We start from the raw sequence: 26,461 nt of genomic DNA on the forward strand, positions 1-26,461 counted from the left end.
GTCTGTAGGAAGTTTCTTTAGGGACTGCTGATGGAAATCTGAAGTGTATGTTGTTACATTTCAAGTGCAGGAGAGGTATAAGGCTATTGGAGAAATTCCCTTAGTTTATTGACTAAAAAGCCCAAACAATTGTCATAACAGTAAAGCTTGACAAGGTAATTAAATGAATGATAACAAAATCTCAGCAGGGAAGTGCTCATTAATTGAATTTATTTGGGAGCATGTTTTCACAAGTATAACCAAATTATCTAATTTTCACTCACATTAAAAAGTGATAGTCTATAACAACTAATTACTGGAAATGAAGGAAAAGGCCAGTACTTTGAACCAATAACACAGAAGAAAACAAAATTACTAACATCAAAGGACTGCCATGATATTTGACAGCTTCCTAAAAATAACATTCATCATTTTGTCCTGTGAAAATATTGCAGTGAAACTCGCCAAATAAAAGAATCCCAGTAATTTCTATGTAATAGTGTTTTTAAAGCTGGAACAGATTTCCCACATTCTTTGTAACTTTTATTGTTATTAATATGTGTCAGTATGAGTAAACCAACAGGTGAAATAACTGCTGCTAAAGAATATATTACAGATGTAACAATTGAATTTTGGCATTTCTTTTCTTTAAGGAAGCAGTTCCATCCTGTTTTCTACCTTGGTATTACATATGATGGATAGCTAATTTTTTTAACTGCTTACACATTGTAGAGATCAAGAATTGAAGTTTCATTTTGGCTTTTAATTTTGAAAAGAAGAATGAAATAATCTATACTCAGATTTTTTGCTCGGAGTTGCCAGCAAGATATCTCCAAACTGATATTGTTTATGTTTTAGAAATCTACATTCTGATATGTTTAAAAGTTAATGCTGAACATGTTAATGTACTTGTGATTATCAGCTAAATTTTGTTTATAGTCCACATGTTCAATAGAAATTTAAAACTCTGAAATTTCTCTTTTACATTTCCTACTACATAATCTAAAACAACATTAATCTGTTGATAAACATTTTGCAAAATGTATTTAATAGCAAAACAATGGATCAAAGTTTATTTTGGCTTAATGTTTGTATAAATCCTAAGCAATCTTGCCTACTTATAGCTTAATTTGAGACAGGAAAATTTGAATTAATTAATAAATAATGCCAAAATATTCTTTAAATTTTGTTACTTACATTTGAATAAATATATTTAAACATGGTTAAAATTGAGTAACAATATTCAAAATTTCTTACATTTTTAAAAAGTACGTTTCAGCTTTAAAAACAGTTCTTAATGTTCTGTTTTATGTGGGACATCATCTTACATTCAGAATATTAGAGGCTGTAATTAAAAAACTAACAACTAACACTCATTCGCAATGACTTTTTTACATGATTTGGGAACAGCGATAAAAACTGGCTGCTTTATTTTTGATGAAGTTGATACTATCTTAATTTAGAGAGAATAGGGCTATGCTTTGCTTTTCTAAATCATTTCCCTAAATTAACATAAAGTAGATGTCAGTTAGGGTATGGTTAGGCAGGTTGATAGATAAATGTAGAGCAACAGATGGGTAGGTAGACAAAAATACGGGCATCATTAAAAAATAATAGAATATTTGATTTTGCCAAGTGAAGTAATGCTATGAGAATACTAATTCATATCTTATTCTGTTGTCAGTTCTTGTTTTTCTGTTTGTTTACTCAATATAATAGAAGACAGCTTTATGATTAAACAATATTTCAGATGCTAAACAATTGTTTTTATTGGTTTATGTTGGCAGTTCACGGTCTAAAAGCATAAACACATCAGGCAGAAATTGCATGTAGACCACTCTGGATTTTTGAAGATTTTTTGTTTCTAACAGAGACTTTATTTCAGATTTCGGAGTATCTATATTTTACTGATAGTTAATAATTGGGAGGGGAAATTATAATAAAATATATTTCTTAAAACAGATTTTTATCTTTTAATGTTAGTTTAATGGCTTAATACTTTTAAGTCTCTTAGAAGGATAACTTTATATCCTTCTAAATATGATATGATAAATTAGTCACTCTTAGATTGTGAAACTAGATATTTTTATTTCATGAAATATTTCATGTTTGTTTCCAATAGAATTTTCCTTTGATTATCAGAATTGGAACCCATGTTTCTAAGTAAAAACAATTGGCACTTTGTTTCTACAACACCTTCATATGAGAGGTATTTAAAAATACAAAGCTAATATTTTTCATGAGTTCCTGGAGATATAAATTCAAAATGTTAAAGTTCCATGAGCTCCATAACTGATGAGACTTGCCTTCAGATACATAGTTGTATTTACTGTAGGAGTTACCTCATGTCTTCAAAAACCCGACTGGTCTAGAAAAATGACTCTTCGAGACAGTCACGTTTCTTTTGTTGTTTTTTTTTTTTTTTTTTAAAAAAAAAGACAAAACAGCAATAAACATTTTAGCTCTTTAATGAGCAAAGATCATGTCTCTTAGCATTGGACTAATAGCCATTATCCAGATTATCTTTATTTCACGCAATGACCAGTGACATGGCCAAGATGTACAAAGTTGTTTCCATCAAGTAGTATACAATTGTTTTTCTTTTGTATAATAAGCTTTCATTCTTGAAAAAGAGTAACTGAAAAGAAAGGTTTCTGTTACTGCAGTTAGTTTGTCAGAGAAAGTTCTTTGCATTATCTTACAAACTATCAAAATTGCTAGTCATCTGAAAAAATGTAAAAAAAAATCACATAACTTTAGTCTAATAGAAATATAGTACACGTAAGAGAGAAAGTATTTATCAGGATGTGCTCTTTAAGTCCATCTCATTTTTTTAATATAAATGTACATCTGATTACATATACAAACATTTGGAAAGGTCTGTGATATACTGTTACTGGTAAACAGGGGGATGAAAAGTTTCCTGCAGTCTCGAAACATTCATTTAAAATCACACATATGTGGAAAACTAACATCCTCCAGGTGTTGACTCTCCTAGGTTCTGTATCTAAGTCGTACTCTACCGAGATTGCGTGAGTAAATTGTAGTGAAAGGACCTCTGTGAGAAAGACAAGTGATGTGAAGAGGGACATAACTTTATATTGAATTACTATTAGTAAACATCTTGTCATGCAACATGAGTAAATTAACTGAGAACTGTGATCAGAATGGTGATACTGGGGCATCCTCATATCATAAAAGACTGTTCAAGTAACTCTTTGGACACACTTCACCTTACCAAAAAGAACAAAATACAGAGTAACAAAAACCACAGCAAATTATAGATCCTGTAACACATGTCCAATTAGGGTCTATTTCTCTAAGTTATTTAGATGGGAATGAAAAGAACATTAAAAACACAAGAATTTTTTTCTGGGATTCATATCCGCGAGTATTCACCACTATACCTATAGTTTCTTCAAATACCTTTAATAACTAATTCCTTCTATTATTTAAACTACTGTGGATTACTTTATTGTAATTACTTTTGCCCCTTAAAATCTTCTTTAGGTTCTGCCAATTGATAGAGGAAGCTTCTATTAAAAACTCCAATGGGATGAGAGGAATTTTAATTACGGCTTAATCAGCAGCACAGCCACCAAGCATATAAATTATCATGCACATCGTGCTAAAAATATCCAGTTTCCTTTATCCCCACAACTTTATACTGACAGCACTTATGTGATAATGTTGTACCTGCCAGTCTTTAAAACTTGTTTGTTTTACTGGCAAATTTCAGCATGAGCCTCTGCTAAGGCCATTAACAGCATTGGTGCTTTGTGTACTTATCCAAATATGTAAATATGGTCTACACAATAAAACGGCTCCAAATAAAAACTGGTGAAAATTATCTGACATTCCATTGGTGTGTCCCTTGTGCATATTCATAGTTGTTTTTTATTTTTATTTTTTATATTTCAGACATAGTTCTTTCCTGTTTGGTGTTCCACATGCCTAATTCCATTATGTAACTTAAATCTTCAAAAAATTAATTCTTGAATGTGAATGAAAAAGTATCATTCAGAACAATTGCTTCAAGCAATTGAAATTTGTTTTTAAAGTTGCTTTGTGTATATATATTTATATATATACAATTCTTTTTTTTCAAAACCCCCAAAGTTCTTGATATGTATATTCACATAATATTCCTTCTTATTTAAATAGTAAGAGTCTTGTAGCTTGAAAGCCAAGGAATCTTCAGTAATCTTTTACTGCAATCCATCAAAAAAAATAGTTTGTTTCTCTTATCTGGCTATACCCTGGTTGTTGAATGTGAATGGGGGTGGGGATGGGGATGAGGCAGAGTATTGTTCTGTCCTCCAGTAAATGTATTGAATGTGTGTAAGGGCTGAATCCCTGGTATAGTGTTGGGAATCATTGTGATGGTGTTGGGTGTCATTAAGGGAACATCATCAGGTGACCGCCTCATAGCTAGTGTGTAATCTGGGGGGCAGGCGGTCCGAAGAACCACCTCATGTGGATGGATGGACTCACATTCATGATCCAAATCAGTGTGCTTCATTTGGAGGGACATGATCTCCTCTTCTTGTGCGTGGGTCAGATCGTTGGTAGTAGTGCGCTGAGGGCTGCATCTCCTGTGAACGTCATGTCTCCTCTTATCCTTTTTGTAGTACAGGGCTGCAAAAGCCAAGATGTTCAGGAACAGCAGTGATGCTCCAACTGCAATTGTGACGCTCAGCTCTGTTGAGTAGTCCCTTTGATCCACAGAAAATGGACTTGGTTGCTGTTTGGGATCATCCTGCTTGGCAGTGGGAAAGGCTGATGTGACAGGTATGGAATTTTTTCTCGTAGGTCTGAAAGTGATGTCTGTTGATGGCACTTTAGTTGTTGTCGAGGTATACTGAGAAATGTCATTGAGATTATGTAGATGGGGTACCAGCTCCAGCCAGAGGTTTACCTTATTAGCTCTGTAATGTTCTTTAACTCTTGGTTTTAATCCAATATGGAGATAAAGTTGATCCTTCTGTGAATATCTGGTCCATGCTACCTCTTCAAAGCGGTTGGGTTTGGTATGAATGAATTTTGTGTCTTGAGGAACTGGTTGATTTGGGTCACTAGGAAAAAAAAAAAAAAAAAGAAATTACAAGGACAAAATCATTTTATTGATTTTCTTAATCACAGTGGTATTGGTTTAATATCTCATTGGAAGATTCTGTTTTAACATTATCTTGAGTTAATTTAGAAATTCAAATCTCATAACAGGTAGATTGTTAAATGTAATGCAAGTAAGTCTCACATTCTTGTTCTCTGTACATTTGAGATGGCCTATGTTCTACCTGGAGATTTGAAATCATTTAAATATTCATAAACATATAAGTTAGCTCATACTCAAAGAAGCAGATTTAGTATGGGAGAGTGGAAATGTCTTGGAATCTGGAATTGACATATAAATATTTGAGTTCTGGAACTACTGTATACCAAATACAGATATCAATATGAAACTATCAAGGCCTCAGATCTCTGTAAAATGTGGTTAATAGTTGGGGCCAGCACTGTGGCACAGAGAGTTAACACCCTGGCCTGAGGCGCCAGCATCCCATATGGGTGCCGGTTCTAGTCCCGGCTGCTCCTCTTCAGATCCAGCTCTCTTCAGATCCAGCTCTCTGCTATGGCCTGGGAATGCAGTAGAAGATGGCCCAAGTCTTTGGGCCCCTGCACCTGCATGGGAGACCCTGAAGAAGCTCCTGGCTTCAAATCAGTGCAGCTCTGGCCATTATGGCCAATTGGGAAGTAAACCATTGAATGGAGGACCTCTCTCTCTCTCTCTCTGCCTCTCCTCTCTCTGTGTAACTCTGACTTTCAAATAAATAAATAAATCTTTAAAAAAAAAGTACCTGACGTGTCTACTTCTCAATGTGCTAGAAAGGACCAAAGAGCATACAGTATTATAAGTTGGAAAGCACTATAAATTAACATTAGTTTATTATTAAATAATAGCAAGTCCAATGTAATTAACAAACCAATACCATATTTAATTGTTGAGTAATGCAGTGGGGATATGAATATCAACCTTTCTCAAATGTCTAAAAAGCAAGAACTAAGAAAGTCATGAAACAATAATATAGAATTAATTTTTAATAAAGGAACTTAATATATTGCTGGTATTAATCTATTAAATTATTTGAGCATAAAATATGAATGTTTTAAAATGCTTATGAGGGTATTTTTATTAACACCACAGCCAACATCATTCCTTGGTACATACCCAGTTTTAGCAAAATTTGTCCAGTATGTCATTACGACTGCACTCAGCATCACATCATTTTTGGAGAAATTGCAAGGAAACAACTCTGTAGGGCCAATCATGGGAATTCCCAGTACATAGGGAACCTCATCTCCATGGGCTGCATCAGCCCAAGCAGGAACCTGATCTGTTTGGCAGTGATGGTAAAAGGCATAGAAGTATGTAGGTGAACCAAAATTTGAGTGAAGATCTGCTGTAGCTACAGCTGGCGCCACCCACTGATGGTCTGTAAACAGAGCCAATAGTGTCTTCCTTCTGGTTTCGGGGTTATGACGGTCAGCCCAGTCAGTGTACATGAATTTAATGGTTTCTCTCAAAACATCTTTGCCTTCAGGATATCCATATAAGTTATCAACAAAATTGGAAACAGCAAAGTCAAAATCGCTAGCTGATATACCATCATCACTATCTACTATATTCTCCACAAATTTTAACCCTTCCCCTTGGTTAACTCCTAGCATTATATCATAGTTGAGGAACTCTCCTTGCTCCATCAATATCTGAGGGTCATCTGGAATTACATCACCATCAATCACAGGTCCAAAGGCTATGTGGTATCGAGCTGGTTGGATATCTTGGTCAACAAGTTCTTTGTAAGGCTTCTTCTGGAGGCATTCCACTAACTCTACTGTATCTGAAACATTGCATCCAACTTTTGTGGCCAACATTCTAGCATACTTTGCAGGTTGAAAACTGACAGCCCAGCTGGAAAGGGCTGTTCCACTTTGAGCTATTGCTCGTTGGAAAAGTCCTATGGAAAATCACAAAGAGTTTCAGATGACCTTTGAATAATGTGGCAAAACAATAACATCTGCTATTTTAGACATGTACTCATATATAAATTCCCATATACAACTCAATAAACAGGAAGATAGAGACATTTTGCCTAAGAAGAGAAACACAAAGTCATCCCCAGGGTATAGTGAGTTACAGAAGTGGACCTAAGTCTGGTGCTTTGAGTGGCATATATTTTAGGGATCAAGTTGGTTAGAATTATACTGAGTCTCAAAGGGGTAAGAAGCAAAAAGAGGAAGAAAAGGCATAAAAACTAGTGGTAAAAAGCCCCAAATATTTTTTCAAGGAGCTCATAAATATTTATATTATCCTCTGTGCCAACCAAATAGAGCCAACGCCCTTGCCTTCAACAGATTCATATTGTTGATTTGGGATATATCCGTCAATTTGACTGCATCTGTCTTCCTTCAAAATGTTCTCTATATTTTTTTAACCAGATAGTATCTTAAAAAGGATGATTGAGATTTTACACATCTACCAGGGCTAGGGATTTGTTCATACCCTGGGGATGGCACACAAAACAGAATATCACTTTAGACATACTCTTTCCAGATCTTCATGTCAGACATAGTGTGCTGAATATTCATCTTTCAGAGGAAGACAGAACATTTGAAGTGCCTTCACTGGGTTAAAGAAAAAACCATCAGCAGAAGGATTTAGTGGGGAGTGACTTTCCACTGTTAAATGTGTGCTGCTATATTTATCATAAAATATGAAACATACATGGTCCATTGCTTTTCACTTAATTGCATTTAGAACTGTAAATTATGGCCCCATATACAATTTGATAAGGCCTGTATGTCATTCAAATTCATAAATGCACTTTATCTCCTTATTACAGTATTTTCTAAATTCTTTTTTTAAAAATATAGTTTGCCTATTTTAAAAAATTTTTATTTGTTATCAGTTTTCAAATACAGTTATGTAATTCAGTCATTTAAACACATGATTAATTATTCATGCATGCTAATGCGATAAGAACTCTTGTCATAAAGGTGCCAAAGCAGTAAATGAGTGAAAAGTAAAGTTTTAGATTTTCTTGCAAACAGGCATATATATTAAAATGTCTAACATGTGTTCCTAGATCATTCTAAAAATATTCAGGAAGCCAAACAATACTAATGTGAGTTTGGTTTGGTTTTCAACATCTTTATAAACATATTTGTAGTTTGCAAGAGCAAAATATGCTACAGAAAATATGTAAATAGTAGTTTACAAGATTATATGGGCTATTGGCCAACATTTGCTCAAAGAAATATTTTCCTAATCAAAATTTTTACAAGTAAAATAAACTTGGTGTTTTCTATAATATTACTTATCATCTCAGGGGTTCAATGACATTAAATATACCTAGAAGATATTGGTGGGAAATGCATGTTATGTTAAATATTGCCTGAAATATGCCATTTAACTTGTATTGGGAAAACCACATATCTTATCACAATTGAGCGATTTTGTCATGTGTATATGGTATGTATTGAGTTGTGGTTTATTCAGGACTTAGGGCAGCTGCACACCTGATGGAGCTGACAGCTTTTAAAGCCTGTCTGCATTTGAAGCAGAATCAGTCTGATGTTTTTAAGATATCTTCTGAGCACCTCCTGGTCAAATCAGGCAGCTCAGTCTGGAGATGGGGTTAGGACTAGACCAAGCCTGTGTTCATGTTTCTGGCCAGAGGCATTCAGATTTTCCTGAAGAGTATGATGGAATGTTAAGTTTTCAACTATTTTTGTAACTATTTGCCACTATTTTCCACAATCTGAATTAATGAGCAACAATTTAGTCAGTGAACAACCTAACTTGACACTTTATCCAATGCTAGCTTGATACTGGTAGAAACTAGCAATTGTGCCCAGTTATGATCAAATGACCCTGAGATGTCTATAAAGATTGCCTAATGTAAACCTAGCTAAATATTGGCATTAGTATGGTACTCAGGCTAGAACAACTTAATCCATTAAACTAAAAACAAAACAAAACAAAACAAACAACAAACAAAAAAACCCAGATCTTATTATTTAAAAATAAGTCATTTCAGTACAAACAAAATTATCTAAGAGATTAGAAATATTCTCATCTCTGTCATTTTGTTGTCTTGAATCAGAATGCTACTAAAATTAATGAGATTATATAAAGTAAATTAAGTCCATAACAATACATGATTTGCCCAGTATGTAAGTACTCATTTAATGATTGACGATTCTTTTACAGTTCTGCATTAATGTATTTTTGACATCAAAACCAAGTACTCTAAGTCTGGTTCTCATATGATAAAATTGTTTTACAAATTAAGGTGCTGCATGAATTATATTTGACAGAGTATACTTTCTTCATATGTGTAAAATGACAACAAAAAAGCAGAAAGCACAAGATGGTCTGTGTTGATGCTTACTTTCTGTCTTCCTCTCTATTATATATAAATAATGGAGAGAAAGTATTTGCTTCACAGACTTTAACAAAACTTCTTTGGTGGATATTTTAAATTAATAATGCAGTTAGAATGGGTGATTAAGCACATGGTAAGATGGAGTCCATAAAGAACAACATGGTGAGCCTTAGGCACTTTGGAAAAAAAGATGTCAAAGCCACAAAATGGAAACAAAGAATTTTCATGAATTTCTGAAGCCTGAGTGCTCCACGATGCTTTGCCAAACTTTAGGGGGCGGGAAGGGAAACACCTTTGGTGTTACAGATTGAAAAAGAACGAAATCAAAAGTATTTTTCCTTCTAATAAAAAGTTCTGCTAGTGACCTGGATGCTTTGACAATTTTGGATCATGCATGCAAAATAATCAATATCCATTCTCTACTCAGACAACAAGTGAAATCACAAGTTTCCAGACAAACTACCTTAAGACTGTTTCATTAGCTTCTTACTAATTAAGGGTTTAAAATGTCTATTATCTTTAAAATATATTTTATAGAGTCCCTGTGATAAAGTCTTGTCTTTGATTTTGATTACTGAATAAACAGATGGCAGAACTGTGAATGTCTTTGTCTGATTTACCTGAAATCACCCATTGAAAGCAAGAAAAGTAACTGTAATGCTAACTATTCTGAAGTGTGCTTGAAAGGGCATTCTTACCAAGCTCCACAGGAGACAATGAAAAGAGTTTGACAAAAATTTAAACATGCACAGAAAAGCTGAAGAAACATAGTTTTAAGCAATTATTGAGTTCAACCTAACACTCAGTTTGAACAGAGAGATAGTACAGAGCATCACATACTACTGATGGTGGTGGCATGCAGACACCAAAATTGTCAAAATTTGCAACCTGCATAATACCTTTGGTTGAATTGCTCCAACGGTTACCTTCAGAATAATGGGATAAAGTCAGCAGATTGACACATGAACCCCCAGCGCCAGATCCAAAAACAGTGATTCTTAAGGGGTCACCACCAAAGAATCCAATGTTTTCACTAGTCCATCGTAAAGCCTGGATGAGATCAAGAAGTCCATAGTTTCCCTTGGCAGCCTGATCCCCTGTACTCAAGAAACCTGAAAAACAAAAATGGAAATACACCTTTGACACCCATTTGAGTAGACATGAATCAAAGAGATATCAAGTTTAAGTACAAACGAAGCCTGTGTTAATGAAGGTAAGCACAGCCTGAGTTCTTTAGTTAAAAAAAAAAAAAATCCCCACTAGGATAAACAAATTACGAATTTTCTTGAAGAAGAATAGTAGTAGATGAGAGCTATAAAATGACATTTCCCTTCCCAAGTTATCCAAGTAACAGATGACAGTGGACAGATAAGGGAGTGAGAGTGAAACATTTGAAAAACCTCAAGGAAGACTTTCCAGAAGCCAAGTTACTTGGTGGAGACATTTGGTTAGATCATGTGGCACAGGAGAATGTGTGTTTTACATATAGCACCATCAGATTTCAAGTTGCTTACGGCTTAACATAGTTGAAATTTAAGGTATATGTAGTAGAGTGGCAGGAAATAAGTGTATGGTGGGCTATTTTTCTAAGTCTTGAGGAAGAATGGCCTTATTTAAGCTGTATATTAAATTATATGCAATTCTTTGCATATTTGTATATATGCACATTTTTAAAGATCAAGTGATTGCCCAAGATTAAGAAAGAATCACTGTCTACAGGTAATTTGGGGCCACATTTTAGAATACCTTAAAAGAAAAACTGGTAAGAGTTGCTCAATTAGCAAATACTGTAGAATTATTAAAAGTTTCTTAAAATTTCAGGCTCCTATCATTTTTGAAATGCTTAGATCTTTGCCTTATAGTGACCTGGATGATCATGAGGAATAAATGTAAAATATCAGAAGGAATGGATACAGAGGAGAAGTTAAAGGATCTAAAGAGAAAGAATGTCAAAGGCAGTTGAAAAAAATAAATGCTTAGGTAAAAAAATAGTGTGGCAATAAGAGCTAGGTGACTTTCTTACATATGAGCATGGAAGTTGAAGAAGGAAGAGTCAAAGATTCTATTGTAGCATATTCTAAAATATTCATATTTAACATGTACATTAGCATACTACTTTAAACATTCAGTCATGTTGCCGACTTAATACCTTTTATAATATTTCTGCATTTGGTATAAATAGAAAGGCAGAGGTGTTTCATAAAATCTTCCATTTTATGAACTATGCATATATTATATTGAAAATATTTAGGGCCATATTACATATAACTTGATTAATTATACTAAGATATATAATTTCCATTCTTAAGTTTACATAACTAATTTTAGAGAATTCTCTTATTACATACTACTGAAGTCCAACATAATGAACCGAGATGTATGTGATAAGATTATTTTATTCCACTTGAAATATACTTCTATATTTTATAAAATAAGCAAGGAATGCATTTGCCTTTAAGTCAGACTATGATAACAGTATTTATAGGCGGAATATTTAAATATATAGTCAAAATGAGTATGAGGACAAGAAATTTTTTAGGATCATTATAAGAAGCAATAGATGAAGAAAAATATTCCTGGATGCTTATGAACATTTTTAAGAAATGAGTGCTTTCTCCCTTATTTTCCTGCAAGATCAAAAATTCTAAAATTATACAATTTCTACTCCACTCTGTGTGTGTGTGTGTGTGTGTAAGCCTTCTTACATGTAAGCATTTTAAAATACTTAATCTTCATGCAAGCTGGAGCATAATAAAATACAAAACAAAACATGGCAGTGTATCCTTAACTTTACTTGCTATTAAGTGGAATTTGTATAAGAAAGAACCTTTAGCTTAAATTCCTTAAAGGTTCCATTACAAATAGGCAGAATCCAGACATGAACCCTGAAAACAATATTACGGAAGGATTCCCTGCACCTGAGAGAAAAAGGACTTTTGAAGAATAAAAGTGTAATGAAAAGGTATGTGTGTGTACATGTGCATGAAATAGAGAAAGAATGACAGAACAAGAATACAATATTATAGCTATTCAATATCACAGTTATACTCAGAAAAAATCTATTTCTGAATATAGCATTTTATTCAGCAGAAAACAAAGATTTCTACACATTTAATTCTTCTTGAAATAACATTAACTCAGTTGCATCCAAATGACTCTTTACATCCATACAAAATTGCTATATTAATAAAATAACTATCATTCAATTTGTAGCACATGAACAAATATCCTAATAAGGCAATTAACTCTAAATAGTATTCCTTCAATAATTCGTTTTAATTGTACTATTTTAATCACTATTCGGTTGGTAAAATAGTTTTATGTTTAACAATACTGTCTGAAACACTATGGGTGCTGGTGTTGTGGCACAGTGGGTTAGGCCACTGCTTATAACAATGGATTCCCATATTGGAGTTGCAGTTTGACTCCCAGCTCTTCGACTTCCTATCCAACTTACTATTAAAGTGCCTGGGAAAACAGAGGAAGATGACCCACGTATCTGCGCCCCAGTCACCCACATGGGATACCAGAATCGAATTACTGGCTCCTGGCTTAGGCCTGGCTCAGACTTGGCTATTACAGCCATTTGGGCAATGAACCAGCAGATGGAAGGCTGATAGATCAATTGATTTATTGATCTGTCTATCCCTCTGCTGCTGGGTCTTTGAAATAAATAAATCTAAAAAAGAAAATCTTGTAGCATTTAAAAGCCCACTTTTAAACAAAATCAATTCAGCTCTGAAATTGCACTAATAAACCATAGCATGGAAGATGGAGCAAATCATCAGGTAAAAGTTATTCTGTTCTATAGTTGCAATGTCAGATTACTCTGCCAAGCCCCATTTTTCTCTCCAGTGCTGAATTTTCCTCACTGTTGATTCTATTTCACATGTATGCTGTAGTCTCTCTCTCCTACTCTCTCTCTGATGTATCTGAAAAAACACTGATAATTAGAGTGAATTCAGAGAACCATTTTGAGTTTTATATTAGGGAAAAAGGATAGCAACTGTTTTCTTTTTAAGGCCAGCCAACCAATGAAATCGTATATTTTCAGACCTGCTAAGTTGATGCATGCTTGCCTGAATTCTTTGATTCCTGGTACTATATTCAAACAACATTCCTGTAGTTCAGTGAAGGGTTAAAATGAGGAAAGTTGAAAAATTGCTACCCTAAAAAGACAGTTTGCTAATGGTCCATTGGCAGCATTCTTTTACCTCACCGTCCAGTGAAGTATACATTTAAAGTTCTCTTTTAATTGACCTAGCTGCTACCTTCTTCACAGTACAATCATTTCAGAACAGTGTTGCCGCAACTTTACATCAAACTACTCTATGATAGTTTAGCCACAGGAAAACTCAATTTTGTAGCCAGACCTGAGAGTGCTTTCCTTCATGAATACTTTGGAAAAAAAAAAAAGTTAATTTCCCTATGGCCACTTGAATCAGTTTTGGCAGATTGTAGCTAACTTCGGCCCTTTCTTGGCCTTCACTATAAACTCCTACAATATGAGACTAATTGATAACCTAATGTTAACATATCATTTTTGTTACATAGAATAATGACTGTCAAGGCAAACTCTTTCCTTTTTACAAGGGCAAGCAGCAAAATTTTCCAGAAGAAAATTCAGCTCTTTAATTTACTTGACTCATGAATATAAAGCCTTAAATAAATCAGTGCTTTTAATCTGAAAGGTAACTCACAATTCAGTTATGCTGAAAATTATTTCACTGTTTTATGTATCTAGGACAACATCATTCAACTATTTGCTCAAATAGTTGAACAAATATCATTTAATAGCATCCCTGCCACCTAAAAACTCATTCAATGACCAAACATTTCCAATTGTTGTTCCTACATGGAACTACTAGTTCTACTGGTCTGATTAAATCTACTGGGCCAACTTAGCTTCGATTTGCTATTTACTGAATCTGGCAACTGTGATTACTTTCAGGTGTTACAGAGAAACTAGGCAATTGAACATGGATCCACAGGCTCTAGGAAAGGAAAATTGAGATCTGGCCTAAAATAAATTGGGCAAGGGGAAAATAAATAAAAGCAGATAATTACTGTGGCAAAGGTATTGACTTGAGCTGCTGATGGATACCAAATTCAGCTATCTCTCTGACAGGCAGGCCCTAAGTCGTGTGGGTGGAGCTAAGTCTAGTTGCCTAGCAGCAACCTTGTACAGTTTTGGTTGTTCTAATCTCTATTCAGGTCTCTTATAAAACAACAATATACATATCTTTAGGAAAGGCAGAAGAAAGGACGTAGGGTGCCTCTTAGAAAGAAAAATTTAAAGGGGTTCAGGGAAGAAACACATTACACAGACTGTTTACATATGAGATGACATCTAGAATGTCAGGAATTTGTCAGTGATTCTATGCTGTGGATATTCTTTCCTCTTTTTAGGCATGCCTGAGGGCTACAGTTCATTACATTTATAGTGCTTAATTTTCAAAAACTTTAAATACAGCAATTTTTGGAGTTCACATTCTGGAATTTAGGCTATAAAGAGATAAGATAAAAATGTTCAGTATTTATCAATATGCTGCCTCATAAAGATGACTGTGTTGGATCTTTGAGTCAAATTAATAGTGACTTCAGAATAGAGGCCACATGAGTTTTAAAGAACCAGGATTTTAGATATGAGACTTTGAATGATAGTGAGACAGCCTTCTAGGGCCTAGGGAATATGGATCAGAAAGACAGCTCATTAAGGTTTTTACATCTTTCATGTGGAAGGATTTATAATTGTAGGATTAAAACCTCACATCCTTCCAACTAAGAACTCCACCTGGAAGTCCTGTATGCTAAATCTCCCTTTCTTTTCAGAAGCTAGATCCAGTCAGTTGCTCCTCTATTTCCAATTCCTTCTTTAAACCTCATGTCACTGACTTATTCTAGGTTCTCTTCTTCTTAAACTCTCGAAATCCCTCTAATTGCCCATTTAACCTCCAAACTTTCAGCAAATAAGTCTATCTAAAAAGCTTTCCTTCTAATCAGGGGATGGGAGGGAGCAGCACGGCTATTTAAAAATAAAACCCTTATGTTAAAACTGGGTAGTTTCCCTTTATTTTTTTAGTTTGAGTAAAGATTGTGTAAAACATGATGTTTAGGGGCTGGTACCATCTATTTAAGTTTTCTTCTCATTTTATAAAACTTTTATTTATTTAATTTGGAAAAGGCAGAGATCTCCCATCTACTGGTAACGTCCTCAAATGTCTCCAACAGTTAGGGCTAAACCAGGTTGGAACCTAGAGCTTGAAATTCTATCTGGGTCTCCAAGGTGAGTAACGAGGACCCAACCACTTCGACCATCACTTACTTTCTCCAAGGTGTGCATTAGCAGGAGGAGAGCAGATCTTGGACTCAAGTCCAGAAACTGATATGGGATGTGGGCATTTTAACTGCTCCTGCACGCGTGTGGGAAACCCAGAAGAAGCTCTTGGTTCCTGGCTTTGGATCTGCTCATCTCCAGCTGTTGTGGCCATTTGGAGAGTGAACAAGCAAATGGAAGGTGTCTCTCAGCCTTTCAAATAAATAAATAAATCTAAAAAAAATGATGTTTAAAAATTCTCCAAATTGGTATCTATGGTCAAATGATTCTCAACAATGGTACCGTAACTGCATGGTGGGGAAAAAGGACAGTCTATTCAAGTGATGTTGGGGAAACTGGATATCCACATGCAAAAGAAGGAAGGTGGGTCTATGATATACAAAGATTAACTCAACTAGGCTAATCCTCCGCCTAGCGGCGCCGGCACACCAGGTTCTAGTCCCGGCTGGGGCGCCGGATTCTGTCCCGGTTGCCCCTCTTCCAGGCCAGCTCTCTGCTGTGGCCAGGGAGTGCAGTGGAGGATGGCCCAGGTGCTTGGGCCCTGCACCCCATGGGAGACCAGGAAAAGCACCTGGCTCCTGGCTCCTGCCATCGGATCAGCGCGGTGCGCCAGCCGCAGCACGCCGGCCGCGGTGGCCATTGGAGGGTGAACCAACGGCAAAGGAAGACCTTTCTCTCTGTCTCTCTCTCTCACTGTCCACTCTGCCTGTCAAAAAAAAAAAAAAAAAAAAGATTAACTCAAAATGGAGTGAAGATCTAAATGCTAAGATGTAAATGCATTAAATTCCTACAATAAAACATAGGAGAATGGCTTCAGGGTATTGTATATATTAATGATTTCTTCTATATTACACCACTATAATTTGTCCATAGTCTATCTCGGAGTTGAGAGCTCCAGTCACTGTACTTGCTCCTAAAGAGCACCTTAATTTGCAGAGTTAAGGGAATCATTAATGTTACAGTTCTCTGTTGCCATGTGGAGATCAATATGAAAGGAGTCTACATGACTTTCCTTGTTGGCAACAGTGAAGCAGAAGCTTAGGATACAAACATCTCAGCTGCCAATCTTAGGGGAAAGTTCTGTTGGTCCCAGAATGGGTGGCAATAGCTTTAAAGAGAGAAAAAAGGGCAGCCCTTGGTGGGGTCAATCTGAGAGAAGACACATGGAACAGCAACTTAGGCTAGAATACTGGACCAGGACCATAAAGTTTGAGAGACTTTTGCACTTTCCCCAACAATGAGCCTTATGGAAAGAGTATTAAACCTAGGACAACATGTGTAAGCAGGTCACTGTGTGAGCTAGTTGTAAGTCTCTGAGTCTTGTTTTCCTAACAGAAAACAACAGTACCTGCCCTACAGAATTATCATTTTTAAAAGAGATAATGTTTTTAACATACAAGAGGGCTTAATATGTGTTGGGTTGAAGTACTTTGGGGTTAATCCACTAACTCACATATTCTTCACTGCCTTCTATTTTATTTTAAAAAGTTAAACAATTCTTGTAGTTTTTATCCAAAAGAGTTTGAATCCAAAGAGTTAAAAGGAAAATATTTGAAAAAAAATGTTTAAGTAAATATGCATAACATAAATAACAGGGTTAAATTTATTACAGAGTTTTAAAACAGTTCTATATAGAGTACTTGGGGCCGGCGCCACGGCTCAATAGGCTAATCCTCCACCTTGCCGCGCCGACACACTGGGTTCTAGTCCCGGTCAGGGCGCCGGATTCTGTCCCGGTTGCCCCTCTTCCAGGCCAGCTCTCTGCTATGGCCTGGGAGTGCAGTGGAGGATGGCCCAAGTGCTTGGGCCCTGCACCCCATGGAAGACCAGGAGAAGTACCTGGCTCCTGCCATCGGATCAGCGTGGTGCGCCAGCCGCAGCGCACCGGCCGTGGCGGCCATTGGAGGGTGAACCAACAGCAAAAGGAAGACCTTTTTCTCTGTCTCTCTCTCTCACTGTCCACTCTGCCTGTCAAAAAATAAATAAATAAATAAATAACTTAGAGTACTTGGAAAGACATTTCAAAATACATGTTACCCTCTTAGTTTTAATTAGAGTGTTGTTATAACATGAGCAAATTTAAGAAATCCTATTAAGAGTAAAGAGCATGTTTGTATTCATGGTTGGTAGTTCCTTGAAATAAAAAAAAAAATAATTAGGTTATATTGTCATTGCAACCATTTTATGAGTCAACACTTATGAGGATGAAAAAGACATTGTGTCTTGATTTGCTGACAATTCATGATTTTAGAATATTTAACAAAATTGCCTACACATTTTTAGAATATAGGAGAATAGGAAGAAATAGAGAAAATGAGAGTGAAATTTTGAGAGAGATGTCATATGAATAATGGGACTATTGCAAAATGGGCTGCAGTAGTCAACTGCACATAGCTGGGTTGAGGGGGACTCAGGGGTACTGCATTCTTTAATCTCATACTAGCTGACTCTGAGTGGGACTGTACTGAACATGTCTTTTTGTTGTTCTCATATTCTGATCAACAAATGCTAACTACTGAGCATGTGACTAACCAGAGTGTCTATTCAAACAGATAAATAATGCTAGCTTGTGAATTCCGGACACTGGTGTTGAGAAAGCAAGCTGAAGTTGCAAAGTAATTTGGCCTTCCCTGGTCAGTATATCCAGAGGATTTAATGCGTTGTAACAGATTGTAAAAGGGTACAAATCACTAAGGGTATAAGCATAGACTCTAGGCTGAGTGGACCTCATCTCAGTTGCTGAAACACTGAAATCTCTTAACACAATACTTTTTGCTTCTTTCACATCCCAGACACATAACATTTTGTAGCTGCTTCGATGGCCTCCTCATGACAAAGTCAAGCCATCAAGAAAGTTTGTCAAGGAACTGTGTTGCTATCTGAGATTGATAAGACACTCTGTTATCAAATTCTAAACCAGCTTGAGCACCTGTCTGTCTACTAGTGACTTGCTATTAGTCACATCCTCAGAAGTCCAACCTCCCTGTTGCACTCCTTAAAAGCCCAAAGCCACCCTTGCTGAGCAGGATGGTGGTTCTTGAGAACCCCAGTCTGCTCCTCTCCTCATTCATCAGTGGGTTAACCGTGTCTGTTATCCTCAAATCGTTCTTGCTCTGATTAGGCACTGTTGACAAGGACTGGACTTTCAGTAACATGAGAAAGACATACATAATCAAAAGAGAGCAATAGGAGATAAGGTCTGGGTAATAAATACAATGACAAGACAGTTTAGCCAATTTCAATAGGTATATTGACCATACTAAATTATTTGTTTAGGATTTTTTGAGATGATAAATATCACCCTAAGGTATGAGCAATGAAAATCTGGTTTTCATTAAACGCTGCTTTGTCATATTCTTCTCTATTAAAAAGTTAATCTGACAGACTTAGTGAATTTAAAATTTTTAATTTTTGAATATTTTCAATATTACATAAATATTTCAAAAATAGCACAAAGAAAAACTGTATATGCACTTCAACCAGTTCTCCATCATAGTAAGTTTCTACTCTATTTCTTTCCCTCCTCCTTTCCTTCCTTTCCTCTAACAAACCTGACATCACATATTGAAATTAATATTCTATTTAATTGTCAAAATTTTTAAGTTTGTTGATCTTGTTTTTTTTTTTAACCTGATTCTTTTGAGAAAACTATGTTTTGTCTCATATCTCTTCCTGATTTTATTTGGGTCATGAATTTTTGGCAAACGATCAGGGAAGTAATATAATGTCATCTTAATTCTTCTTAACAGCAGGCATATCATGTGGACCAATTACCACTTGGTTAGGGTGATAATTTGCCAGGTTTCTTCACTATTAAATTACTGTTTTTCCCTTTGATGAGAGTAAGTATAAAACAAACAGATATAATGAGACTGGGTAAACATTCTGTTTCTCATTGCATTCACACACTTATTTCAACACTTTTTGGTTCTTACCTCAACAAATATTAATTTCATTATTTGTGTTATTAGTTGGCTGGATCAAAAGCTTTTCCTCCTTCTCAATTGTATTCACTCACCCATTCATTCATTTCCTTCATTATAGACTTATCGGTTCCTATTTTATTCTAGAGGTTCTAATTTTTTACTGTCATTATATAATTTGCTGCTTAACTTGTCCCATCTTTGCCCACTGGGAGCCTCTCAAAGCGACTCTAGTGTAATTTTTTTTTTTTTTTGACAGGCAGAGTAAGACAGTGAGAGAGACAGAAAGAAAGGTCTTCCTTTTTCCGTTGATTCACTCCCCCAAGTGGCCGCCAATGCATGTGCTGATCTGAAGCCAGGAGCCAGATGCTTCTCCTGATCTCCCATGTGGGTGCAGGGCCCAAGCACTTGGGCCATCCTCCACTGCACTCCCTGGGCCACAGCAGAGAACTGGACTGGAAGAGGGGCAACCGGGACAGAACCAGCGCCCCAACTGGGTCTAGAACACAGGGTGCTGGTGCCGTAGGCGGAGGATTAGCCAAGTGAGCCGCGGCGCCAGCCTCTAGTGTAATTTTTATAGCCCCACCTTAGAGAATATCCTTACTTCTCTTTGGTATGATAAAAACAGCTTTTTAAAATCTCTAACTGGAATTTGAGGTCTTTGCCTTTACTTCATCTAGTTACAATTTTCCAATGATTTTCCATATTTGATTACTGAATTTTTAGTTATTATTAAATTAATTACATTTATGAAAGTAATTGAAAGTACATACATCAAAATTATAGTCATTTCAGAAGTCATTTAAAAAGTTTAGTAATTACAAAAAAGCACAATCTTATTTGTAAATTATGTCAGATATCTCAATTTTAAAATAACAGTATAAAATAGGCTTAAAACCACTAATCTGGAACAATACTAAATAACTTCTCAAACACTATAAAAAGTACCAAAGGTACACGCACCAACACACCAGTACACACCCACAAATGCAGATGTATGTACCAAACAGGACCAGAAAGCAATAATAAATCTGTAACTCATTCTAACTGAAAACATTTTAGTAACTTCAAGTCCATGGATTATGCAATTAATATGATGAGTTATCTATATGATGCCACAGATGAAAAGAAAGGTAGTGAAAGTGGCGAATGAATATTTCCTTCCTTGAATGCTTCATATATTCTCTGAAAACTAGGAAAGAAGAGAAAGATGTAGATAAAAATATTGGCTCTTAATCTTAAGGTTTGCCTCCATCTGAGCTTTTCACATATTTGTCTGTCTCCCTGAACAAACAGAAGACATCTTTGAATTTCTGACACATTACTTAGTTACCATCAAATAAAGTAACCATGAACTAATATATAAATGAATACATTTCCTACTAGGATCTTGCCTTGTCTGATGGAACATGTTGCTAAATGAACTTGGCCTTTGACTTAACTGTCAAAATACCCCAGTATAAAGAATATTAGTATATACTATGTCAATACATTTAGAACTATTGTAATTATTGAATAAAAATTCTCAAGAAAGGGCCCAAGTGCTACAACAATCTCAAACACAGATAACCCTCACTTTACAAAGAGTTGTAAACCCCATGGTAAACCAACTGCAAGCTGAAAATACTGAAAACCAGAAATATATCTGAACACCATTGCTTAGCAACACAGTGCAATTAAGTAAAAAGTATCCTTTTTACTTAATTATTTGAGAGAGAGGATATGAATGAATGAATGAATGAATATGAATTTTTGCTGGTTGGGGTTGGACCTGCCAAAACTGGCAGCTGGGCACTTTATGCTTCTGGGGCTGACCTGGAGGTATGGCTGCCATTGTGCAATATAGCAAGAGAGAATTGTATTACTAGCCTGGGAAAGATCAAAATTCAAAATTTGAAGAAATTCTATAAAAGGTCTATCACTTTGGTGCCACTATAACACTGGATAATATTAAGATGTAGACTATATTCTTAAATTTCAAAAGTCATCAGTTTAGTCTTTGCAATGGCAGACTGGCCAATTGCATCATTTCATCACTCTCATTCACAGACTTTTCTCTGCAACAGGTCAGCGCTTTTAGGTTTGGTTAACTGATCAACTCTGCCCCAGTCTCTAAGGCTGAGTTTAAATGATGTTGTTCGGAGGACTTTAAGCACAGTTATCCCACCTTCTGCTGAATCCATTCTCTTGTAAGGATGTATAGACACTGAAGTATAACTACTTGTTGAACTCTATCCATAGATGGAGCACAGTTCCTCTCATATAGCAGGGTGTATAGTAAATGCATATGGAGCTAAAGGTAGCTATTTCTAAGCATCTTGATTCTGGAAAAACACTATATATATATATATATATATATATATATATATACATATATATATCATACATAAATTTAGTTAATGACTTATTTCTGTGTACAGCCTAAGTATGCATGTAGATAGACAATCTAGTGTTTACAGAAACCAGAAAAATCCAGAACCGTTCTTAACATTTTGTAGATACAAGGTAATAGGTTTATATTCATTTAATACAATTATCCATGGTTATGGACATAATGGATACATTCAAAGGTGAATGCCAAGAATAGTACAAGTATTCTGTAACAAAAGAGCTAGAAACACACATGCAGAAAAGCATCAGATTAGGTAGTAAATACTATTTCAAAGAACATTATATTAAGCTACTTTTGAATAATCAGATCTCTGATGAAACTTGAATAATAATTCAAGTTTCTCATCCTCCAGCTCCTATTTCATATTACAAAGACATTTGAAAAAAAAACTTTTCCTAAGAAATTCTTACTTGTAGCTATTAAAGTATATGTGTGTGGACCCTCTATTAGGGCCATATGGTATGCATTTGGGTGCAGCTGCTAAGTGCACATAAAGTCCCCTGAATAGGAACTGAAATATCCTGAGGCAAATGAAAAATTCCAGCCAGTACAGCAACATCCAAGCTGGCCTCAGGAAATTTTATTGACTGATGCCAAAGGGATATATGATAGCTCTGAACTAGCTATTAACAATCAATCAAAATGATATTGAAAATTGGAATACATTTCTGCTTTTGAGTTTCCTCAAGCTTAAGTAACAATGTGATATTGGTCCCTGCAAGACACTGGAAGGATTGTCTGAAGCCCCAAATCTATTGCTGTGTTAACTAGTGAAAGTTCACCAAGCAGAAAATTATTCATGTAACTTGGCCTTCAGTTAGAGAAATTCTTCAAAAGTTTTTGGAGCTCTGCAATTCCTGCAGTAGCTAATATGGATCTTCAGTTTAGAGGGTCATGGAATGCTGTTCAATAGCGAAGGAAATATTGAAACAAGTAGAAGGTCAATTTAAAAGAAGCAGTGATCTGAATCTCCCCCAGGGTGCCCTCGCATTAAGCTCAGATTTGTAATTGAAAATAAATCTTTCATGTCCGGGTGACAACTCTGAGGTCCTGTCCTGGGTGCAGTTTTCACTAAGCATTATATTTTCCAGCTTGAAGTCACTGTCCTTTTCAGCTGATGTGACCTGTAATGCCACAGTTGGATGTTGGCTGCCAACTGATTAGCTATTCAAGGAAAAAGTGAAACTAATCTCTGTATTAATATACATGAGGTGAAATGAGAAGGAATCTGAGACTCGAAGGCACAGAGACTGATGTTGCAAGCTGTGCAGTGAGGCATACTCCCCCAGATCCAGCAGCAGAATCAAACCCCAAAGAGGAAGGGTGACATTTGGCAGAGGTGGTGCAAGAGACAGCTGTGGGTTGAAGTGACAGTTTGATTTGCTAGCACTTTTAATGTAAAGAGTGAGTCCTTTTAAAGAGTAAAAAGAGCATCCTGTTATTATGGCACTTAGAAAACACATATAAGAGCAGAATTCCATTTTTTCTTTTATATTGAGGACTACTGGGGAGCTACGATAAAGAGAAGGCATGATTTTGGTTTTCTACGTTGCCAATTTCACGAAGCACTTCTATAACCATTTGTAGCTGCTGAGGAATACAACCTATCTTCCCTCTGTTAGAACAACTTCCTTCTCTTAGAGAACCTTGCAATGAAGATCAGTTAATATAATAACTAGGGAAGAATCTTTCAATGAAAAATTGTTCATGAAATCAACACTGGTTTGGTATCTACTTTTCAACAGGGCCTCTGCAAGTGACTCAACCCACAAAGCCAAATGAGAAACATGCACTGTTCACCTGAGGGTTAGGTTACATTGCACTGTTCCTTTCATTTTTTTAAAGATTTATTTATTTATTTGAAAGGCAGAGTTAGAGAGGGAGAGACAGACATACAGAGAGAATTATTCTATCTGCTAGTTCACTCCCCAAATGGCCACAATGGCCACAGCTGATCCAGGTCAAAGTCAGGAGCCCAGAACTCCATTCTGGTGTCCCACCTGGGTGCAGAGATCCAAGTACTTGGGCCATCGTCTGCTGCTTTCCTAGGCACATTAAGCAAGGAGCCGGAGAGGAAGTGAAGCAGCTAAAACCTGAACCAGCACCCATGTGGGATGCTGGCATTGAACACTGACCCCTCCATTTTTTCTTGAATGTATTCCGTTACCTTCCTGCAATCTCACCATGGAGACAGAGTGTGAAAAATGATTCTTTGGACCTTACCTACTTTCTGGAGAGGTTCTCATTCTCAGAATCTCTGGGGGCAGAATTTAGACTAAGAAACTGCCAGGTGATTTTGATGTACACTTAAATCTGAGAATCCTGATGTCTGAAAGAGTTTAAGGAATTCCTTCAAGACATGATTAGGATTGGGGGAACTTGAGTAGCTAGAGTAGCCAAATAATTTCAGAGATGAGTCAACTGAGGATCAGAGAGGAAATATAAATTACCCGATGTCCCACAGCTGGTTAGAACCCCAGATTTTCTGTCTACTAGTCCAACGCTCATAAAGGGAAAGAAATAGGTTGTGGATTTAGTTACTCAAATAATTCATTGCACTTTATATATTCCTTCCCCCTTACTTCACTAATCAGCTGTTTCTCTATAATAATGGTTTGTGTTTCGGGACCACAATGGCAAAATGTTGGTGTTTAAAACTACCTACTCTGTTGAACTTTCATCCACCCTTAACTGTTGTAGGCAAGCAGAGATATTTTCAGTGCAAAAAATCCATTCTTCCACAACAAATGAATGTGTGAGGTCTATTCTATATACCTCTATTGATTTTTCTTGCAGTTAAAAATGCTGATTCTATCTACAAATTATACTTATATCTCTAAAGTATAAGAAAAACTGGATTTGAATATGTGGGCCAAAGCAATTATTAATCTTGGTTTTAAGGTTCTATCTACCTTGAGAAAAAGTTCTCTTATAAATTAATTTCATGATTTTCACTGCTAGGAAATTCTTCCAAGAGTTTAAATATCAGTGTAACTTAAGCCAGTTTGCTTTTTTTCCTCTCTTTTACTCGGCAAAGATAGAAAACATCTGGCAGCTTCCTCTGGCAGGATATTCAAGGAATCTACTTTCTTTACTCTTTGGGCAAAACAATCTAATTCCTTTTTGTCTGCATTGTATGGAACTAACCTCCAAATCTTAAATGAATGTATAAAAAATGATGTAGAAGTATATTTATTGATCAGAGCCAAGTTATAGTAGTTTAATTTGCAGTTTATTTAAATAAAGTTAATTATAACAAAAGTAATGTTAACATTTCTACATAAAATAATGAGCTCCTCAGGGTTCTTACCTGTGATCCATGCCAAAAGAAATATCATTGTGTGGCATACTAAAAAACTTCCTCGTTATCTGGAAGGAGAATCCTATATTACAACTGATCAGCTTTGTCCAGATGCTATAGGGGAAGTCAGCCTACAGGGGGTGCTGTTTTCTAATTTGCACAGTTACTTCATGCATTAATGGCAGCTTACCTAGAGGTCAATAACATGCTTCAACCACATGTTCAGGATTAAATTTTCATTGTGCGTTCAAGCTTAGAATCTTTTTTCAAGATGCTACAGGAAAGCAATCCAATTATTTCTTAGAAAGAAAAACTACCAGTTATATATTGTACATTTCAAATCAGTCCAATATTAAGTGAAGATTATTTGCAAAGCTTTCATTTCTTTTTTATGATCATTTTAGAGTTATAAATTAGCATCTTCCTACCTTTATTCATTATTTCTTTTTTTAGTTAGATATTTCAGTGATCAAAGCTGAATTCCACCAGAGCACAGTTGGTGTGTTGAGTGATTAAAAAATGGTCAAGCATCAGCAAGGTGCAGTTTTGACAATCAGAGCAAACCTTGATTTCCTACTGAGCTGAGCTCTTACAGTTACACTGTACTTCATGATAGAACAACAAAGTCATTTCCTTATGAACACAGCATGGCAGACTCTGCCCTGAGAAATCTCACTTGGAGGAGCAAGCAGGGGTAGAAAGAGTGATCACTATTTGGTTATCTATGTATCCTAGGTAATAGATGCTATTTTCCCCCAAGCTGGGACATGGTTCTTAAATGGTTAATGCCCAGGAGTAAAGAATGTTAACTTCTCAGACTCAGCTTAAATGCCCATCCATAAGTACTCAACATCAGGGAATCTCCCTTTTGTTTCCTTTGTCTTTTTGATTCAGGCAGGAAAGACTTTTGTTACTTCCTTTTCCAGACCTGGGAGTTTTCCTCCAGGTTTCCCATTATGCCTGTGTTCTACTTTTCTCCCTTTGTCATCTTAAAGTTTCTCTGTGTCAGCTTCTCACTCCTCAAGTGATTATTTTTTTTTACAACCCTTTTCCTCTCAAACAGAAACATCTTAAATAAAATTC

The 26,461-nt window shown here is 35.9% G+C and overlaps 1 protein-coding gene across 10 annotated transcripts in view; it reads right to left on the reverse strand.

The window, feature by feature from the left end:
* Positions 1 to 3,450: 3,450 nt before the first annotated feature.
* NLGN1 (neuroligin 1) overlaps positions 3,451 to 26,461 on the reverse strand; it is a 948,787-nt gene continuing 925,776 nt past the window's right edge. For 7 of the 10 annotated variants that reach the window (XM_051859134.3, XM_089330921.1, XM_089330920.1 and 4 more), the window contains 3 exons: positions 10,325 to 10,537; positions 6,206 to 6,995; positions 3,451 to 5,054 (listed from right to left, as the gene is read on the reverse strand). In XM_051859134.3, coding sequence (XP_051715094.1) covers positions 4,232 to 5,054; positions 6,206 to 6,995; positions 10,325 to 10,537 — 1,826 coding nt within the window. In that variant the 3' untranslated portion in view covers positions 3,451 to 4,231. The remainder of the gene's footprint in view (positions 5,055 to 6,205; positions 6,996 to 10,324; positions 10,538 to 26,461) is intronic. The other 3 variants (XM_089330922.1, XM_089330924.1, XM_051859141.3) reach the window with 1 other exon arrangement.

This window comes from Oryctolagus cuniculus, chromosome 4 (genome assembly GCF_051225735.1).
Source record: "Oryctolagus cuniculus isolate XC-2025 breed Fujian yellow rabbit chromosome 4, ASM5122573v1, whole genome shotgun sequence".
Taxonomy (NCBI): domain Eukaryota; kingdom Metazoa; phylum Chordata; class Mammalia; order Lagomorpha; family Leporidae; genus Oryctolagus; species Oryctolagus cuniculus.